Source organism: Phoenix dactylifera, chromosome 15 (assembly GCF_009389715.1).
Source record: "Phoenix dactylifera cultivar Barhee BC4 chromosome 15, palm_55x_up_171113_PBpolish2nd_filt_p, whole genome shotgun sequence".
In the NCBI taxonomy this organism is placed as follows: Eukaryota; Viridiplantae; Streptophyta; class Magnoliopsida; order Arecales; family Arecaceae; genus Phoenix; species Phoenix dactylifera.
Window position 1 is genome coordinate 6326987 of NC_052406.1, and position 16699 is coordinate 6343685.

A 16699-nucleotide genomic window follows, 5' to 3' on the forward strand; every position below is an offset into this window, starting at 1 on the left:
CTTGAACATTTGTTAATTTCCTTGGCAAGAGAAGATTTCTGCAAATTTTTTTATTTATTCTGCAGTGCCCTATTTGAGCAACCTCCCTCTTTTCGATGAACGGTACTTTTGAGACCTAATCTTTGCTCAACTAAATCCCAATTTGACCAACCCTTTTTATAATCCCTCCTGATTGAGTGGACTTACCAACTCATCACCATGGATTGACCAGGTCTTTAGAATGTGATCTGATTTAAGTGGACTCAGTAATTCAGAGCCATAGATTGGCCAAATCCAGTTTATAATCCTATTCACGCTAGAAGATCATAGCTATATTCTATACCTACTAACCTAAAATCTTTACCTAATAAAGCTAAAATCTTTGGCCAAATCCTATTCACGTTAAAATCTCATGTCTAGATTTTCTTCTACCTCTTACATCCACGGTGCTACCTCTGAACTAAACAAAACTCATTTCTCATAGTCACTTGCCTAAACAAGTAGCCGAGGTTCCGTTGCTTTCAAAAATACCTTGCAATTGCTTTAGAATCCATTGATCCAAGCCATTCCAAGATGAAAGTTCTTTCTCAAGACTATTGGAACCACAAACACTAAGCCGTTGGATATCAACGACAGTTCACCTACCTCAATCCCATCTCAATAATTCTAGGTGGGATTTATTGGTAGAATAGATCTTCCATATGCTGTTACATTTGGTGACCTAGACATTTACTTCTTGAAAAGTTCTATACCATATCAAAACCTAGGTCAACAAATAAGTGCTAATATGTAACCGTCCAGCTTGCCATATGGCATTTGCAAGTCCTTTAAGAAGCTAAAATTATGATAAGTTGGCAAGAATTTAACTCCTTGTGAGGCATCCCGTGATGAACAAAAATTATCTTGGCTTGGAGTTTGACTAGTGAGAAAGGGACAAGTGCTAGAATGGTAAATGCATTGGCAAGTCGAACCAAACCACTTAGCATGTGGAAAATGTATAGATGCCTCCACCTATTCGCATCCGATCACATGTTTCATCTAACTAAATGCAAAATGGTCAAGTTCACGTCTCCAATCAATTTGATGGCATGGAGCACTAGTAGCAACTAGCTACGATGTTTGTTTCGTGCAAGATTTAGTTTTCATATAATTGTCGACCACATGTCCAATATGTCTTATTGGTATTTGAAATTGAATGTTGTTATGGCGATTAATGCCCTAACATTTAACCTACTTCGCTGTTTCGAAAAAAGATGAATTGGCTTGAAATCGGTGGAAGTATGAATGTAGAAAGTAGATTACAAGCTATGATGAGAGAAATAGTACACAATTTTTTAAGGACTTGCCCACCGCAAATAACCTATCCTTAGCATGTAAGCCTAAGCCAGAAGCCATTGAAAATTCTGTCTCCAACGAGCATTGTTTGTGTTGCTGCTGGAAATCGGATCCAAGGGTGATCGCAAATTAGGAGAAGGAGCGTTTGCCACAAGCGGTGGCGGACGGCAGTCTCCAGCAGACCTGTAAGAAGCCCAGATCGGGGGACCTGAGGAAGGCCCTCCGATGCTTAAGTCAGAGAGAATTCGTAGATATTCTAATGGAGAAATCTTTTTGTAGAAGGGAAGAAAGTCCCCTCTCTCTTCGGAGTTCCTCCCTCTTTATAGGAGGAGGTATGGCGGTTATTCGCAATCGGATGTGATTGCGCAAATCTTGGGTTAAATAGATTACCTTAGATGACATGGAAATTCAGGATAGCTGACAATTGGTTGAGATTGCAAGGATTTAGGTTTGATAGCTGTTGTAGCGGAGACTACGAGATTTGATCCCGAATATGAAGAATTTGGTGACCCTTTCTTTATACAGACGCTCAGATTTAGAGATCAATTTGACTCTCGATGGAGTTGGGGTCGGTCTCCGCTTCCGACTAGGTCTTCCTTGGCCTCGAGATCAATCAAGCTTTGCTTAGCCGAGATCATGCTCACCGAGATCACGCTCGCCGAGACCATACCCACCGAGACCATGCTTACCGAGATCACGTTTGCCGAGACTATGCCCGCCAAGACTAGGCTTGCCGGATTTAGGTTTACTGTCGGATTCGGGTGCTTTAACCATATGCGTTGGGTGATCCATTTTTTTCCCCATCAGTTTGTTTATAACATGGCTCTGCTGTGCAAAGGGAGAAATATGGAGAGAGAAATATTTATTGATTAATTGATAAGTGACTATAAGAAATATAAGGGATCAGATACAGTCATTCTTCTTTGATTTTTATTTATTTTTTTTAAATCCACTCCAGATCGAGGAGAAAACGTTCCACTGGAAAACTCTTTGTAGCTCCATTTTTTTTAAACAAACTTGTCTTCCTACATTCTGGCTTTATTAGTGTGGAGCTACAGAAGCAATAAAAATAAACCAGGGATCCTCAATGGCCTGTAAGAGACCTTACGATAGACCGACACAACTTGAGACATATGAAGCACGTGAGATGAGCAGCATGATTGGTGCTTGTGAGTCACCTTTCACTATTAAATTGATGGAGTTGTCATTATCCTTCTTGTCACTCTGACATGCACCATACGTACATACATACAATGTTGATTCCATTTGTCTTCAAGGACTGGTGCTGAAAATTTTGTTATGTTGCGCTGTCAGATGCATCATGGCAACTACCATTGACAATATCATAATCCAATAGACACTTAAATAATGGGCTTCGAGGTGTTCGTAATTTAACCAGAATCATGTGACACATAATGCAATAAGATATTCTGTACACGTTACATCTATAATTTATGACAGGGATGACATTGTCCCTGGGTGGGTAGATTCGTATCATTATTTATATATCAGATTCCGTCTCAAACCATGGATCACGTGTTCAATACGGTTTAGTTGGCTGAGACAGAAGAGAGAGAAAAAAAAAAAAAAAAAAAAAAAAAAAAAAAGCGCCTACCTACCACAACAAGTACAAAAGCAGCTTTTATATAAAATTAAAAAATTAATAAAATTTGATAAGACCGATTAAGTTTGGTACAACCAATCACAAATTAAGTAAGATAAAATTTAGTAAAATCAACTAAGTTTGGTACAATCAATCACAAATCAATCAAGTTTCCAATCAATCATATGATTTTAACAAGTTGGGTGCTAGATTTTAGCTGAACCAAGATGAACTTGGCTACAAAATACACGGGGTTGTCCCCTTATTTATTTATTCTTCCTTTTAAAATGTTATCTCATGCTTTGCAACTTATAGTGGAATGCAATAGGATCGAGGCTTATGGACCGGACATGATGACTCCTAGCATATCTCATATCCTTTTTGCTGATGATTGTCTACTGAAAGTCAAAGCAACCAAACGGTATAGTATATATTTGAAACTAATCCTTGAAGCTTATTATTCATTTTTAGGTCAAATAATTAATATATCCAAATCTCATATCGCTTTCACCCCAACCACACAAAGAGCCATTCATACTCAAATATATCAATATTTCGTATGCACATCAAAGAGGGGGTTTGGAAATATTTGTCTGTGCCATTATCATGTACAAACTTGCTGCCTCTGATTTTATCTTCTTGACATTGAGACATGGCAATGGAAGGCTCTTTCCTATGCTGTCATCCATTTCTCTGTATTGTCCATCTTACATCCATGTTCCACCCTAATCTTGAAGCAGTTAGAGAAGAGTTCTCGGGCATTCTTGTGGGGGCATCACATCATCTGGACCATTGGGGACTTCATCTTTTTATTGAGGGACACGGCGCATGGCTCAAGCAAAAAGAGATCCTGGCCTTCAATCCATGCAAACTAGACGGCATGCATTAATGTGCAAGCTGGCTGCTCAAGTCATTATGCACATAAATTCGAAGGGTCCTGGTATTCTTACACTCAGCCACATGACTGTTCTGTTTTTTGGACCAAATGGAGTGCTGAAAGTTAATTTTGATGATTCTGTTCGGGATAATATTGCAGGCTCGGGCTTCATTTTTAGAGATTGTCGTGACCGTCTCCTTGATAGAAGTGTCAGTATTTGGCCTCTCTGAACATATGGATAGCCTGAGAGGCGCCGCATTCGCCTAAGAGATGACGAATGTCATGGAGCATTCCCATCCCTTTGACAGCACTCTCGAGACTTTGCATTTCCTCGATCGCTGTCATGGAGTCTTCCTTAAGGATGATACAGCTTGCCCTCAGCACCCGTCTTGTATAGAAAACTCTCTTTCAGGCAACTCTGATCTCAGTACTAGTGACAGTACTAGGTTTGGGTGCGCACTAAGTTTGGCTAGAAGGGGATTCTTATACTATTATTTCATGGATTTTTAGTACTTCTATGTCTAGGAATATCCTCTTGTTAAAGGATATTACGCAGTGGAAGAGGGCTATATGGGCATTTGGAGGAGATTGTTTCATCTTTGCTGCTGACCTGCTGCAATCTGATTTGGGTCGCCTCCTCGTTGCTGATGCTCATGGGATTCTGTTTACTTGGGCTAGCTTTCTTTGTTGATGTATGCTTATGGGAGCCGCAGGTTGGATCACTTCATATATCAAAAAGAAAATTCAAATAATTTTATAATATTATAAAAAATATTTTTATACATAATATATAAAAATATATATTTTTTATATATGGCTGGTTAGGAATATTCAGCATGTAATGTCTATGATATTTGTGTTGCAGATTTTTTTTTCACAGGTGAAAAAGATCTTTTTCTCTCACGTGCGTTTCACGTGCAAACCCCAGGCTCATCTCGTCCATTGAGCAACGTAGCTGGTGGAGCCAAGCTGTTCACGACTTACGGGTATCTCCACTCCAAGATTCAGCTCCAGATCTGAAGTGCTGCTTATGATCATCAATCATCATGACCGTTAATCCGGTAGAATCTGACGATCCACCTATAACCAAATCAGCCCTCAGGATTCACCACGTGTCCGCTGGACACCATTGATTCCGGCAAACAAAACATCCCCCCACCAACCCTCTTGTTGACCCTGGTCCAAACCCACGTGACTGCGGTGTCTCCAACCCCTCTCCTGGTCCCCACGCCACCCCGTCCGCCCGGTCCGAAAATGTAGATGAAAAAAAGAAAAAAGACCGAGCCGGCCCCGCCCCAACTGCACTCCACCCCATCCTTATCCCACCACCGCCACCACCACATCCACCACCACTCCCCATGGCCCCCCACCCTCCCCTAAAAAAAATAAAGAAACTTTGGCCCTGACCCTAGAGAAACTCCCATCTCGATCCCTCGACCTTAAACCATGACCGCCGGCGGTGCAACGGAGCGCCACACCGGCCCGCCGCTGGCACCGGCAGTGAGGAAGCCCGCCCCCGGCCAGCCTTGGTCCCACCTGGAGACGGTCCACCTCATCGAGGCCTACGAGGAGAAGTGGTACTCCCTGAAGCGCGGGCAGCTCAAGGCTCAGCAGTGGGAGGAGGTCGCCGCCGCTGTCGCCGCCCGCTGTGGCTTCGACGGGCTCTCCAAGAACGGAACCCAGTGTCGCCACAAGATCGAGAAGCTCCGCAAGCGCTACCGCACCGAGCGCCTCCGCCCCAACGCCTCCGCCTGGCCCTACTTCGAACGCATGGACCGTATGGAGCGCGGGCCCCTCCCCATCTCCGTCCGCCCCCCGCCCTCGACCGCCGCAGCCACCGCTGCTGGCGACCCCTCTAGCGAAGAGGAGGAGGAGGAGGAGGAGGAGGAGGAGGAAGAGGAGGAGGAGCAGACTGCGAGCAACACCAGGAGCATCCACGGCATCCTCCGGGAGGGCTTCTGGGGGTTTTCTAGGGTTTCGAGGAACCCAAGGTCCAGAAAAAGGCGAACTTTTGAGGAGGAGGAGGAGGACGACGACGACGACGACAAGGAGGAGGAAGAGGAGGGGGTGGGAGGGCGAGGAGAGGCGCTGTCGCAGCTGGCGGCGGTCGTGAGGAGGTTTGGGGAAGGGCTGGTGAGGATGGAGAAGAGGAGGATGGGGATGCTGAGGGAGGTGGAGAGGGATTGGATGGAGATGGAGGCGAAGAGGGCCGAGATGGTGATGGAGTCGCAGCGATGCCTCGTGGACGCCATTGCTGACGCTTTCTCTTCCCTAAAGAAGGCCAAGAATTCCCAGGATTTATGAAAATCCCAGGTCCTGCACTCCCCCGACCCTTTTGTCCTTTTGATGATTTTTTTCCCTAATAAACAGATTTTGGGTGGACATAGCTTATCTAGCCTTTCCCCCCCTTTTTTTCCTGTTGTTTTGTTATTTTGCCTTTTTTTTTGTTTTTTGACACCCATGCAGCGATGGGGACTGTGGAAATTGAATAATTTTATGGTTTTATTGTTGGCAATCGGTTTTGATCTGTTGCTGAAGACAGTGTCGGGCCTTTCTTAATAAACACGTTATTTCTTCATGAAAGGGCGAGAGAGAGAGAGAGAGAGAGAGAGAGAGAGTGTGTGTGTGTTAATGAGGAAGGGTCTAAACAAATGTATTTTAGCTGGGCAAAACTCTATGATGGACTTCATAGGATGTTATAGATCATCATTGGTTATCAATTATTTTGTTGATGAGCATTTCTTCTTTTTTTTTTTTATAGAAGAAAACGCTTAGTCTCAGTTTACATATAAAATGTCTAATGATCAAGTGGACAGTAAAACAAATTATAAAATATTGGATATCATGTGTCAACTTATAATATACTTTTCATGGTCCAGGCATCCAAACCAGTCAACTTCCATCCAAAAGATCCATAACTTGTTTTGAGATACAGGGATGCTAGCTTGAAGATAAAGGGGGGAAAGAAAAGAAAACATAAGAAGAATTTGAGGTAGTCAAAAGGAATAAAGGATAGATGCCTTACTTTTTGGGTACTCTATGGTTAGATATGTTTTGTCCTTCCATTGGTTGGTTCAACAATGTCTTTTATAGTGACTTATTAAACATATAATCGACCTTGCAAATTAGCTGTTCGGATCTGGATATTTGATAAACATGATTTATATCAAGGAGAAGTTCTTCTGCTCATGGCCAGTAATCAGATGTTGGATGTTCCAATCATAGCAAAGCCTGAAATTCCTTGATACACTAAGTCTTGCCTCTGTAACCAAAACAATCTAACATTTCCATGCAGGTATAAAGATTTCCAAAAAGAGTATACTCTAGTTTTTCATTACGAAAGCAGGTGTACATAGCATGACATAGTTTTCTCAGTTTACAACATTATATTTGTTAATTGATGGATGAATTAAAATTGTAATATATCAATCTTTTAAAATTTTCCAACTCACACATCTTAGTTGAGTATTCTTTTGCAATTAAATTGTAAATTATTGGCAAATTTAAAGCAAATGCATTTTGATAGAACATAAAACTACTTAACTTAGAAGTATACTAACTTTATTGTGTATCATATATTTCGATCTATTTCGTGTGATTCCGATATATCTCCTTGTAGTTTTTGGAGAGATCAGTTTTTGTTAGATTTACCAGAGTAGCATATTGATGGAGGATATTTACTTTGTCTTGGTTGATTCTTTGAAATAGCTACTGAGTCTTTAGGAACTGCAAGCTAGACTTAGATACAAATCATTCAACAGATGACTGGGGTGCTCATAAGGAGGCTACATCCGATGGAGTTTGTGGTCCTTCCTGTGATTCGTCATTTTTCACTCAGTGTGTTTTGTCATAGTTTGAAATCAGAATACCTACCATTTTCCTATCCACAGAATTGACCCTGCTTAAGCCGAGTATGTAGGCCAAATTCATAGGAAATTCTTCTCCATCCTTTTGGGGAGCCTCGCTAACTAGAGTTGTTCTTTATGATGGGAAATGACTGCTTTGGGTGGTGCTGTTGTTGTAGTTAACTACAACAAGCTTAAGACGCAGACAATTTGTGTCAGTTGTCACGTGAGAAACTTGTTGTTAGATATTGTCTAAAAGATGGAAGAATTATGGCCAAGTAGCAACGGAATAGAGAAATAATTATTGTAAGTTCTAAAACAGCCCAATTAGGTGGTGCTAGTAGCCCTAACTGTTGTTCGACAGAAAGAGACACAATTAGATGGTTTCTGATTTACTTCTACAATCTTTTGTTATTTTTCTATGTTCTTCATATTTCATCAGGGTGATATTAGAGTGGATATGACCACTATTATGTCAACATTTAACGAGAAACGAATGCAAAATAATCACTTTTGCCCCATGGATGGTGTAGGGGAAAATATGTCAGCTATTAGAAGAGAGAAATCTGAAATATTTTAGAATTACTATTAGGGTGAATTGAAAAACTTAGTTTGTCTAAAAAAATCTAGCTCTGCCTTCACATCTAGGATCTTTTTGTGATGAATCTAGCAAATTCTTATCCCATCCAAACCCATGAGATTTTTTCCTAGAGAGCAATGAACTTATAATAGGAATATAAGTAGAAGGTGGAATATTTTAGATTTCAACGGACAGCTTTAAGTTAAAGAACTTTTTGGGTTCATAGGTTGTTGGAACACATGGAGGTTCCAAAATAAAGGGAAGTCAAACTATTGCTGTAAAACTAAGGGCTCTGCTTTCTGCATCTGCAACAAGTTTAAAGATGTTGAAATATTAGTAAAGGTAATTGCTATTTGGTGAGTATGTTACAGTCCTTTCTATCACTTGTATATCAATTTAGAACTGAGATCTAATTTGCTTATTCAGTTTTTCTGACTTTCTTTAGTATCAAATTAGTTAAAAGTTGTGATAATATTTGAAATGTAATATGAAATGTTTGATGAATTGAACCATGATGTGGAACCTATTAAATTTCATATTTTCTTGTTTTCCACTAATTATCTTTGATATTCTACAAAAAAAAAGGAAATTATTTTTGATAGAGGAGAAATTGTGGATGATAAAGCCATGAATCATGTTTCTGTTGAATTAATCTTAAGGGTTCTTGGCAGAGTATGGTGAATATTTGAATGCTTGTAATTATTAAATGCAGAAAGAGTTTGGAATGCTGAGCCTCAGGGAGAAGTAATCTCATTATAAGCATGCTGATGCATGATAACTTTGAAGTTTGATCTTTGAAGTATTTGAATGTTAAGCAGATACAATTAAGATTTAAACTTGCAGGTGATATAGACAATTTAGCATCATCTGTACGTCGTGTGAAAAAAATAAGAGAAGATGATCTCCATAACCAAGAAAATAAGTGCAACAGCATCCAAGTTATCAAGCATTTATTGTCAAGGTACAGGATTCAAGTATAGACATGTTGGAGTAGTTCAGTGAGGACTGTTTGTGAAATCTTTTTCTTTTATTTCTGAGGGACTAATCCAGATTATATCATGAAAAGGTACCAATGGAGGACTAACAACAGTTGGTTAACAGTTCAGGTCTATTCGATGAATTAAGGTTACTCTAGCATTATTTTGATTAGTGTTGAGTTAAATTCCTTCTAGGATCAAATTAGAGTTATACAAACTAGATTTTTTTGTCTTTGTTTTTCCTTTTTTAAAATTTGATAATAGATATGTTTGGCTGATCAGCCCTGTATCTACCTTTTAAGGAACTTTTGTAATAATCTTTTGGGATTATGTTGGCTGGCTGCTTAGGGGATAAATCATAGTTGAACTAAGATTTGTCTGGAAAAAACTGTGAAAAATATGGCCAAATGATTGAAGGGCTGACTGAGTCTTTTTAGTCAACCACTGGGAGTCCTTAATGGACGCATTAGGTGGGGCCAACAGCTCTATGGATTGTTCAATTTGAATGGGGTAATAGGTATACATAACCTGCTGTTATTTTATTTGAGACACTGTTCTTCTGAACTAATATAAGATTTTTTTTTGCTTGTTTCTTCTTCTACCATCTTATCCAACTACATCAAAGAACATTGTTATTAGAGGCAAAATTGGTAACTTCCCTTAGAACATGGAAGGTATGACACAACTGGCTTGTAAAGAACCACGTCTAGTATTATTGTTGAAGTGTCAACCAGTGGCTACTTAAAGTTCTTTACCAATTTAGACAAGTTTTAAGTGAGTATTTTGAGGGTATTATTTTTGGTCTTTATTTATTTGAATACCTTTTATTCTTTAATTTTTTAAAACTTGAAGAAACACTTCTGCATACTTTACATGCTTTAAGCTAGCTGGCAAAGTTTTGTAGGCATCTTTTCTTGGTAGATTCTTGTTCGACTGGAGGAAACAACGACAATTTGAACTTAAAATTGGACCATCTAAGTTGGTGTGGGGACACTCCCTACTTTATTTTGTTTAGTGCTCTTTCAATGACACATTATTAGCCCTTTAAACTATCATCTTAGTGGTAATAACTTCTCTACATTTCCCTACTTTTCCTGCCCTTTTTAGATATTTTAAAAATCAGGATGCTTCAATAGTTAAATAGGTGGCAAATGTATTATGAAATTTGGGTGGTAAATGAATCTTGACTATTGTAAATCCTACTTTATTGGTGAAGTTATCGTGTACTTTTGTGTTGTTTAAAAAGAATTTTTTTAAAGATTTCATTAATGGAATTATGCGTTGCAAGTGATGTGGAAAAAGATCATAATGGTTGGATAGCATCTAGGAATTTGCTCCCACAAAAAAATGTTCATTAATGGTTTTTATTATGTGTTTATAAATATATATATATATTGTAAAACTTTTTATAGCACCATAGTTAAAAATAAACCTTTTTTCATAGCCCGGAAAAGAAGTTTTAAGTCATTGCTTTTGTTATCAGAAAACTATTTATAATTGTATCCAGAGTCAAAAGGACATAGTCCTTTTAGATGCTTCGTCACACCTTTTCTTGGTCTTGCTTGGGATGTATTGATTATTGCTTGCAAAGTTTTCAATCTTGGCACTAGTACCTATACCGATAGCTTACTAATATGGGTCGGGGTCGGTATAATGCACCCCTATATCGACATAGTACACTATTATAGGTGAAAAAATAACTACACCATTGTCTGTAAGGTACTTTTATCGAGCCCCTTACTATATTGGCACCTTGTCGGGTTGGTATGGAATGCCGAGTATCAGCTGCTAGAAGTCGGTACAAAAAATCTTGATTATATGTATTCAAGGTTTGCCATATGCATACCAACCGTATCGTATCGGTATTCGAAGTGATATGTGGTATGGAAGGCGTATTGACATTCGGTACGCCGAACCGGGTACCGTACTGAGCATACCGATATTGTAATAGGATGATACCGGTACGAGGTCCAGTACTGAGACGATGAATCTTGCTTGTATCATTTTTGACTTTTGTTTTCTAAAGGTGGTTTTGCTCATGCGACTTTAACTTCGGAATATATCTTCTTCTAGAGTCATTGGGTAAGGTCTCCTAACCTAGGTGTAAAGCCAAATAGACCACCTCCTACTCTGGTTGGATCCAATGATTGTTTCTAAATAGTCTGAGGAAAAAGGAAAGCATTTTGACTTCACATGTTCTATTTCCCTGTCTGCATTTCGAAGTCAACATGTACAGTATATTTCTTCCTACATCAATACATAAATAGGCATTGTTCTGTCAACCTCCTTCCCATGTGGGATGGCTGCCACTGGAGGACTTGCTAGGTGCACAGGATCTGGGGTTGCAACAACTACAATGATTTTGCCAATAGCTGGAGGTTTGCTAGTGGTTGCTTGCCCACTAGTGAAATCATCACATCTCTCAGGAAAGGATTCCGGCACCTTTGTGCCTTTATATCCATCTCTCAAGCGTACTTAAAAGATGTCTTTATTCACACTAAACTCCCAGATAACGATGAGTAAATATCAGACAAGGCATTCATAGTCGGTTTAGTTTCAGGAGACATGCAATTAAAATTTCTAGTTTGGGGCTAACGAACTACGATCACTATTTGACTACCATTAAACCCAAAATAAAACAAAATGACCTTTAACAAACTCAACTAGGGCGCACTCTGTTGTTTGTTCCACACACCTGTAATAGGTTTTAAGCTCTCAACTAGGGCGCTTTTTATTGTTTGTTCCAGTCACCTGTCATAGGATCTGAGGACTCACAATAGAAATGGGCCATGTGAAATAAATTTCGACTAGGGGAACTTTTAGAACCGGCAACATGTGTATGAATACAATTATGCAAGAGAAAAATTGGTTTCATGATATGCTATTGGTGGGACCAGCTATTTCTGTCATGAATCAGCAGGCTTGTAAAACCCATTGGTTGATCCTTGCATGAAAAACAGGATAAACCACTCTATGTAAAACAATTTGATCATGTGTGAGGACTAGGCAAACCACTTTGTGCCAATGGTATGATTCATATGATGTAACAAAATGGCCTTAACAAACTCATCCAGGGCTCTCTTTGTTGTTTGTTCCACACACCTGTCATAGGTTTTAAGCTCTCAAATCGGGCGCTTTTCATTGCTTGTTCCACTCATCTGTCATAGGCTTGAGCACTCACAATAGAAATGGGCCGCATGAAATAAGTTTGGAGTATGGGAACTTTTAGAACCAGCAACATGTGGATGAATACAATTATGCAAGAGAAAAATCAGTTTCATTACATGCTGTTGGTGGGGCCGGCTATTTGTCTGTCATGAATTGGCAGGCTAGTAAAACCCATTGGTGGATCCTTACATGAAAAACAAGATAAACCACTTTATGTAGAACAATCCGATCATGTATGAGGACTAGGCAAACCACTTTGTGTGAACGGTGATAATGTTTTTCTTGAATTATCCAGGTGGCCCATATTTTGGGTTCCACACATGAATTGTAGGGAAAAGGCTCTAGCTACCATAAAAAAATACCAGAAAACTGCAATGTTGCATCAAATAAATGAGGATTAGGCTTATTAATGGCTAGTAGGGACTTAATGAGGGTCAACATGAAGGGATTGGAAGATTATAAGTGAGAATCTGTGTTCGCCTTGAAGAATCTGTGTCTGGCATGGATTTGTGAGTTGTTCAAAACTCTTAAATAATCATTAAATTCTTTGCTGCAACTTTTAGAGATAAATGGAGAATTGACCTTTCTACAACAAGTTTGATCCAACAGTGACATTGGAATAGGTCTCTACCGTTTTAGGTGCTAGGATAGGGATGTGCAGAGAAAATTCTGCAAAATGTCATGATTCTTGTATCCATGTGCTATATTTTGAGTTTGGTCGAGGATCATGCATATTAGAAGTGATTTCTATTATACAATTTATAATCCCTGAATATGTAATTTAGTCAAACGTAGTTTCATCAAAGCTTAGTAGGTCTAGCGGGGCCTTTTTTGTGGTTGTTGGATTCAGATATGGTAGGTTGGAGAAATAATGAAGGCAAAGTCTGGTGCATCATTCACCAATGACCAACAATCTTTGAAGGCATCCCTGCAATAGTTGGAGGCAAATCTTGAATGTCTTCATATAACCAAGCATACAGCCCAGCTTTTTTTGCTCGATGGTGATGACTTATTCACATTAACTTGTGGCCCAGTTGGCAGATTATAGCGAGACACACCTAAAATTAGGAGGTCTGGTGATGGCATTCTGCTGATTCAATTCAAAAACCATATCTGCCAAATGGTTCGTGGAATTTTGTTATTGGTCTCTGAAGCATCCTGAGAGTATTATAGATATAATGTATCAAACTATATGAGTCAAGTCTTGGAATGAAGGCAAGTATATCAGTAGGGCATGAAACCAATCTTTACGTTTTATTAGATCTGCATGACATTGGAGTAGGGGTGCAAGGAACATATAATTCTCTCTAGACTCATGTAGAGAATGAAAGAATTCTCATTTGTGGGAAACATACATTCCATGGTTATTTTATCATGTCTATACATGCATTTGGCTGCTTTTCATCTGTAATAGAGAATCATAGTAGTTTTGATTGCCAAGGAGGTTGTATGAATTACATGTGGATGTTTGTAATTCTGGGTTATGTAGTAGTTGCTTGTTAGTGAAACTACAGAAAATATGCTGCCATTGTTCACTAACATAACTAAAACCTCGATAACACTAGCTATTAATTTGATTGCTTATGTTACTTGAATTTGGCTGTAGTGGTAGAAAATCAGAAGGGGTGCATACAAACAATGTAACTGGTAAATACAAGGATGTTGAGGTGGCTGTGGAGCAAAACTCAGAATGATGAAGCTAGAGAGTGTTGCATCTTAGAAAGCTTGCTAGTTGGCCTACTGGAAGAAAGAGCTAAAATGAGATCATTTTCCCTGTCAGAAAGGGCAGAAAACTGTAGCAGAGTTTTATTCTTATTATTCTTATTCTTATTCTTCTTATTATTATTATTAATTCATGGGCAGTGTTTTTGTTGGGTGGGTGGGTTCTTGTTTGGGGTGTGCACTAAGTTTACAGAATCCTAAATACAGAAGGGGCAAACACATTTCTGCACCTCGTAAGGTTTTAGCAAGGCTTGTGTTATCTATTTGTTTATTGGCAACCTGATTTATCTGTGGGGCTGGCTCTATAAAAATGCGAACCGATGTCACCACGTTGCTATTACTCCTTGTATGTTGCATGCTGAGGAGATAATCTTGGAGCTGCATGCATGAACAAATTTCAAGCTCCGGAGTTCATATTTGAGGGAATAGATGCAGGTTAAAGTGCTCGTATTTTATAAAACAGTACCTGCTGCTGGGGCTTATGCGGAATTATAGCAAGCACTACCAATCAGTTATTAATTGTTCACCACTGATTCCGCAGGCAGTTTGTACAATTTCTCTATGGAGAATTCCTATCATGAGGTTAGCCAGTTTACAAAGGTACGAACTGAATCATCTTTGCTCCAGATTGCAGCATTACAATTCCCAGTGAGCTGAATCAGGTCTGTGAGAGAGTGCTGCAATCCTAATCAAGAAGGCGTAGACCTGAAACTTTTTGTCATGCCCCCGCCTGCGCAGGGCACGTGAGGCACCCAATGCCCATGTGGGAGCCACAAGAAGGAGGAACACGGGGCTCTCATGCAGGATTTGGAGACACCCGTCTCATATGCTCAGACTCTGGATCGAGTCTTTCTGATGTGGGACTATTGGACGTCACACTTTTGACAGCACTTTGAATATGCTTTATTTACATATGCACATAAATTCTTGGATTTTGATATCTGAAACTCTTTCTGTTTTTCCTGGTCCGCCAATTACCCCTGTTGAGGAACAAGAATTCGATTTAGGCACTCAAAAGCTCCCTGCACTCCAATTTGTAGACGGAGGGGAATGGCAATTGAGTTGATCCTGTCATGATGAGTTTGATATAGGCTAAAGCTATGACGTCAGTGTCACGCATAGAAATTTAAAAACGACGTCGGATTCGCAGATCTCAAAATTATACCGCTTGGTCCGAAGAAGGTAGTTTCCAAGTAAAAATATCTGATGGATTGATTTTTGTACGAGTATAGCTAAGCAAATGGTCATCGATATCAACGGTGGCCAAATAATATTGTTGACCAGCGTCATACTACGGTTTACCAGCTCATATAATTTAATAAATGGGTAGATCTGCATGCTTTCTATGAGATAGACGACCGTTTGATGCTCTCTAATATCATGACCATGGGAGATGGAATTACTAATCAAGGGAATCACTTTGGTCAAGCTTTGTAAGAGCCCCTACAGGTGTATGCTTAGTTTCATATTGTTAATATATTTGGTAGATCTTGGATATCTATACAAGACCAAAGAATTCAAACAATACTTTTCGGCTAGCCTTATCAGATAAGATCCTGTTATTGCAAGCTAACCTAAGCATCAGTATTTCAAGTTAGAAAGCACCAACCTAGTTAGTAATTTAGTATTTAGTAAGATTTGTATTGAAAGCTCAAGTAACTTACTTGCCCCCTAACTAAACTAAGCTGAATCCAAGATAACTTATAACCCTAATGTCGGCCTTGCCCTAATGCAGTAACTAAAAAGAGGCAATAAAAGATCGTTAGGGAAGCAGACAAACAGGTCCCTGTTGGCTTAGTTGATTGGGTTGGGTATGAATTAACTAGTAATATGACCCATTCCGTTCTGAATTCTGCAGCTATTTATTTCATCAACCTTTGAATTTGATATCTAATAGACTAAGATTATGTTAAGCAACGAACAACATAGATTGTTTCATGAACCTTGTACCCATTAACTTATGCAGTAGCTTTTAAAGAAATGAGTTGCGCAGGGAGGAGGAGGGCTATCAATTGCCCAGGGAGGAGGGCCACCCATGGCCCGGCACGGCCCGGCACGAAGCGGGCCGTGCCACCGTGCCTGGCACGGCCCATTCAAGAGGGCCGTGCTGGGTCACGGTTTTCTGGCCCGCGGGCCGAGCCCGGCACGGCCCATTAGGGCCTGGGCTGGCACGGCCCGCTTCTTGGCCCGCGGGCCAAGCACGGCACGGCCCGCGGGCCAGCCCGGCACGGCCCATAAGGGCCTGGGCCGGGCACGGCCCGCGAGCCAGGCACGGCCCGTCTCCATTAAAATACCCAAAATACCCCTCAATTTAGCCCAAAATACCCTTCAATTTAGCCGTTTTTGGACTGTTGGGAGGGGCATTTTTGGAAAAATCCCAAAATAGCTATTGGAAACGGCTATTTTCTCCCCCCCTCTCCAGACGGGCCGTGCCAGGCACGGCCCGTTTGCGCCCGAGACGGGCCGTGCCAGGCACGGCCCATCTCGTGCCGTGCCGGGCCCGACCCGCCAATCGACGGGCCTGGGGCCGGGCCGGGCTTCGGTTTTCTGCTGAGCGGGCCGTGCCTGGCACGGCCCGCTAACGAAGCGGGCCGGGCCAGGCACGGCCCGTTT

General features: G+C 40.4%; 1 protein-coding gene across 3 annotated transcripts; it reads left to right on the forward strand.

Moving 5' to 3' along the window:
* The first annotated feature begins 5078 nt into the window (after positions 1-5078).
* Positions 5079-14819, forward strand: LOC103699939 (trihelix transcription factor ASIL1-like). 3 transcript variants are annotated; one of them, XM_039134231.1, is made up of 2 exons: positions 5079-6107; positions 14628-14819. In XM_039134231.1, the coding sequence occupies exon 1, from the start codon at positions 5241-5243 to the stop codon at positions 6096-6098; it is 858 nt and encodes a 285-aa protein (XP_038990159.1). In that variant the 5' UTR covers positions 5079-5240; the 3' UTR covers positions 6099-6107; positions 14628-14819. The 3 variants fall into 3 exon arrangements, with proteins under 3 accessions (XP_038990159.1, XP_038990158.1, XP_038990157.1); XM_039134230.1 differs by lacking the exon at positions 14628-14819 and adding an exon at positions 13971-14349; XM_039134229.1 differs by lacking the exon at positions 14628-14819 and adding an exon at positions 6674-11357 and having other exon boundaries at positions 5080-6107.
* The last annotated feature ends 1880 nt before the right edge of the window (positions 14820-16699 follow it).

Excerpts from the sequence above, each read along its gene's own strand:
- LOC103699939 (XM_039134231.1), top strand. The coding sequence starts at position 5,241 with ATGACCGCCGGCGGTGCAACGGAGCGCCACACCGGCCCGCCGCTGGCA.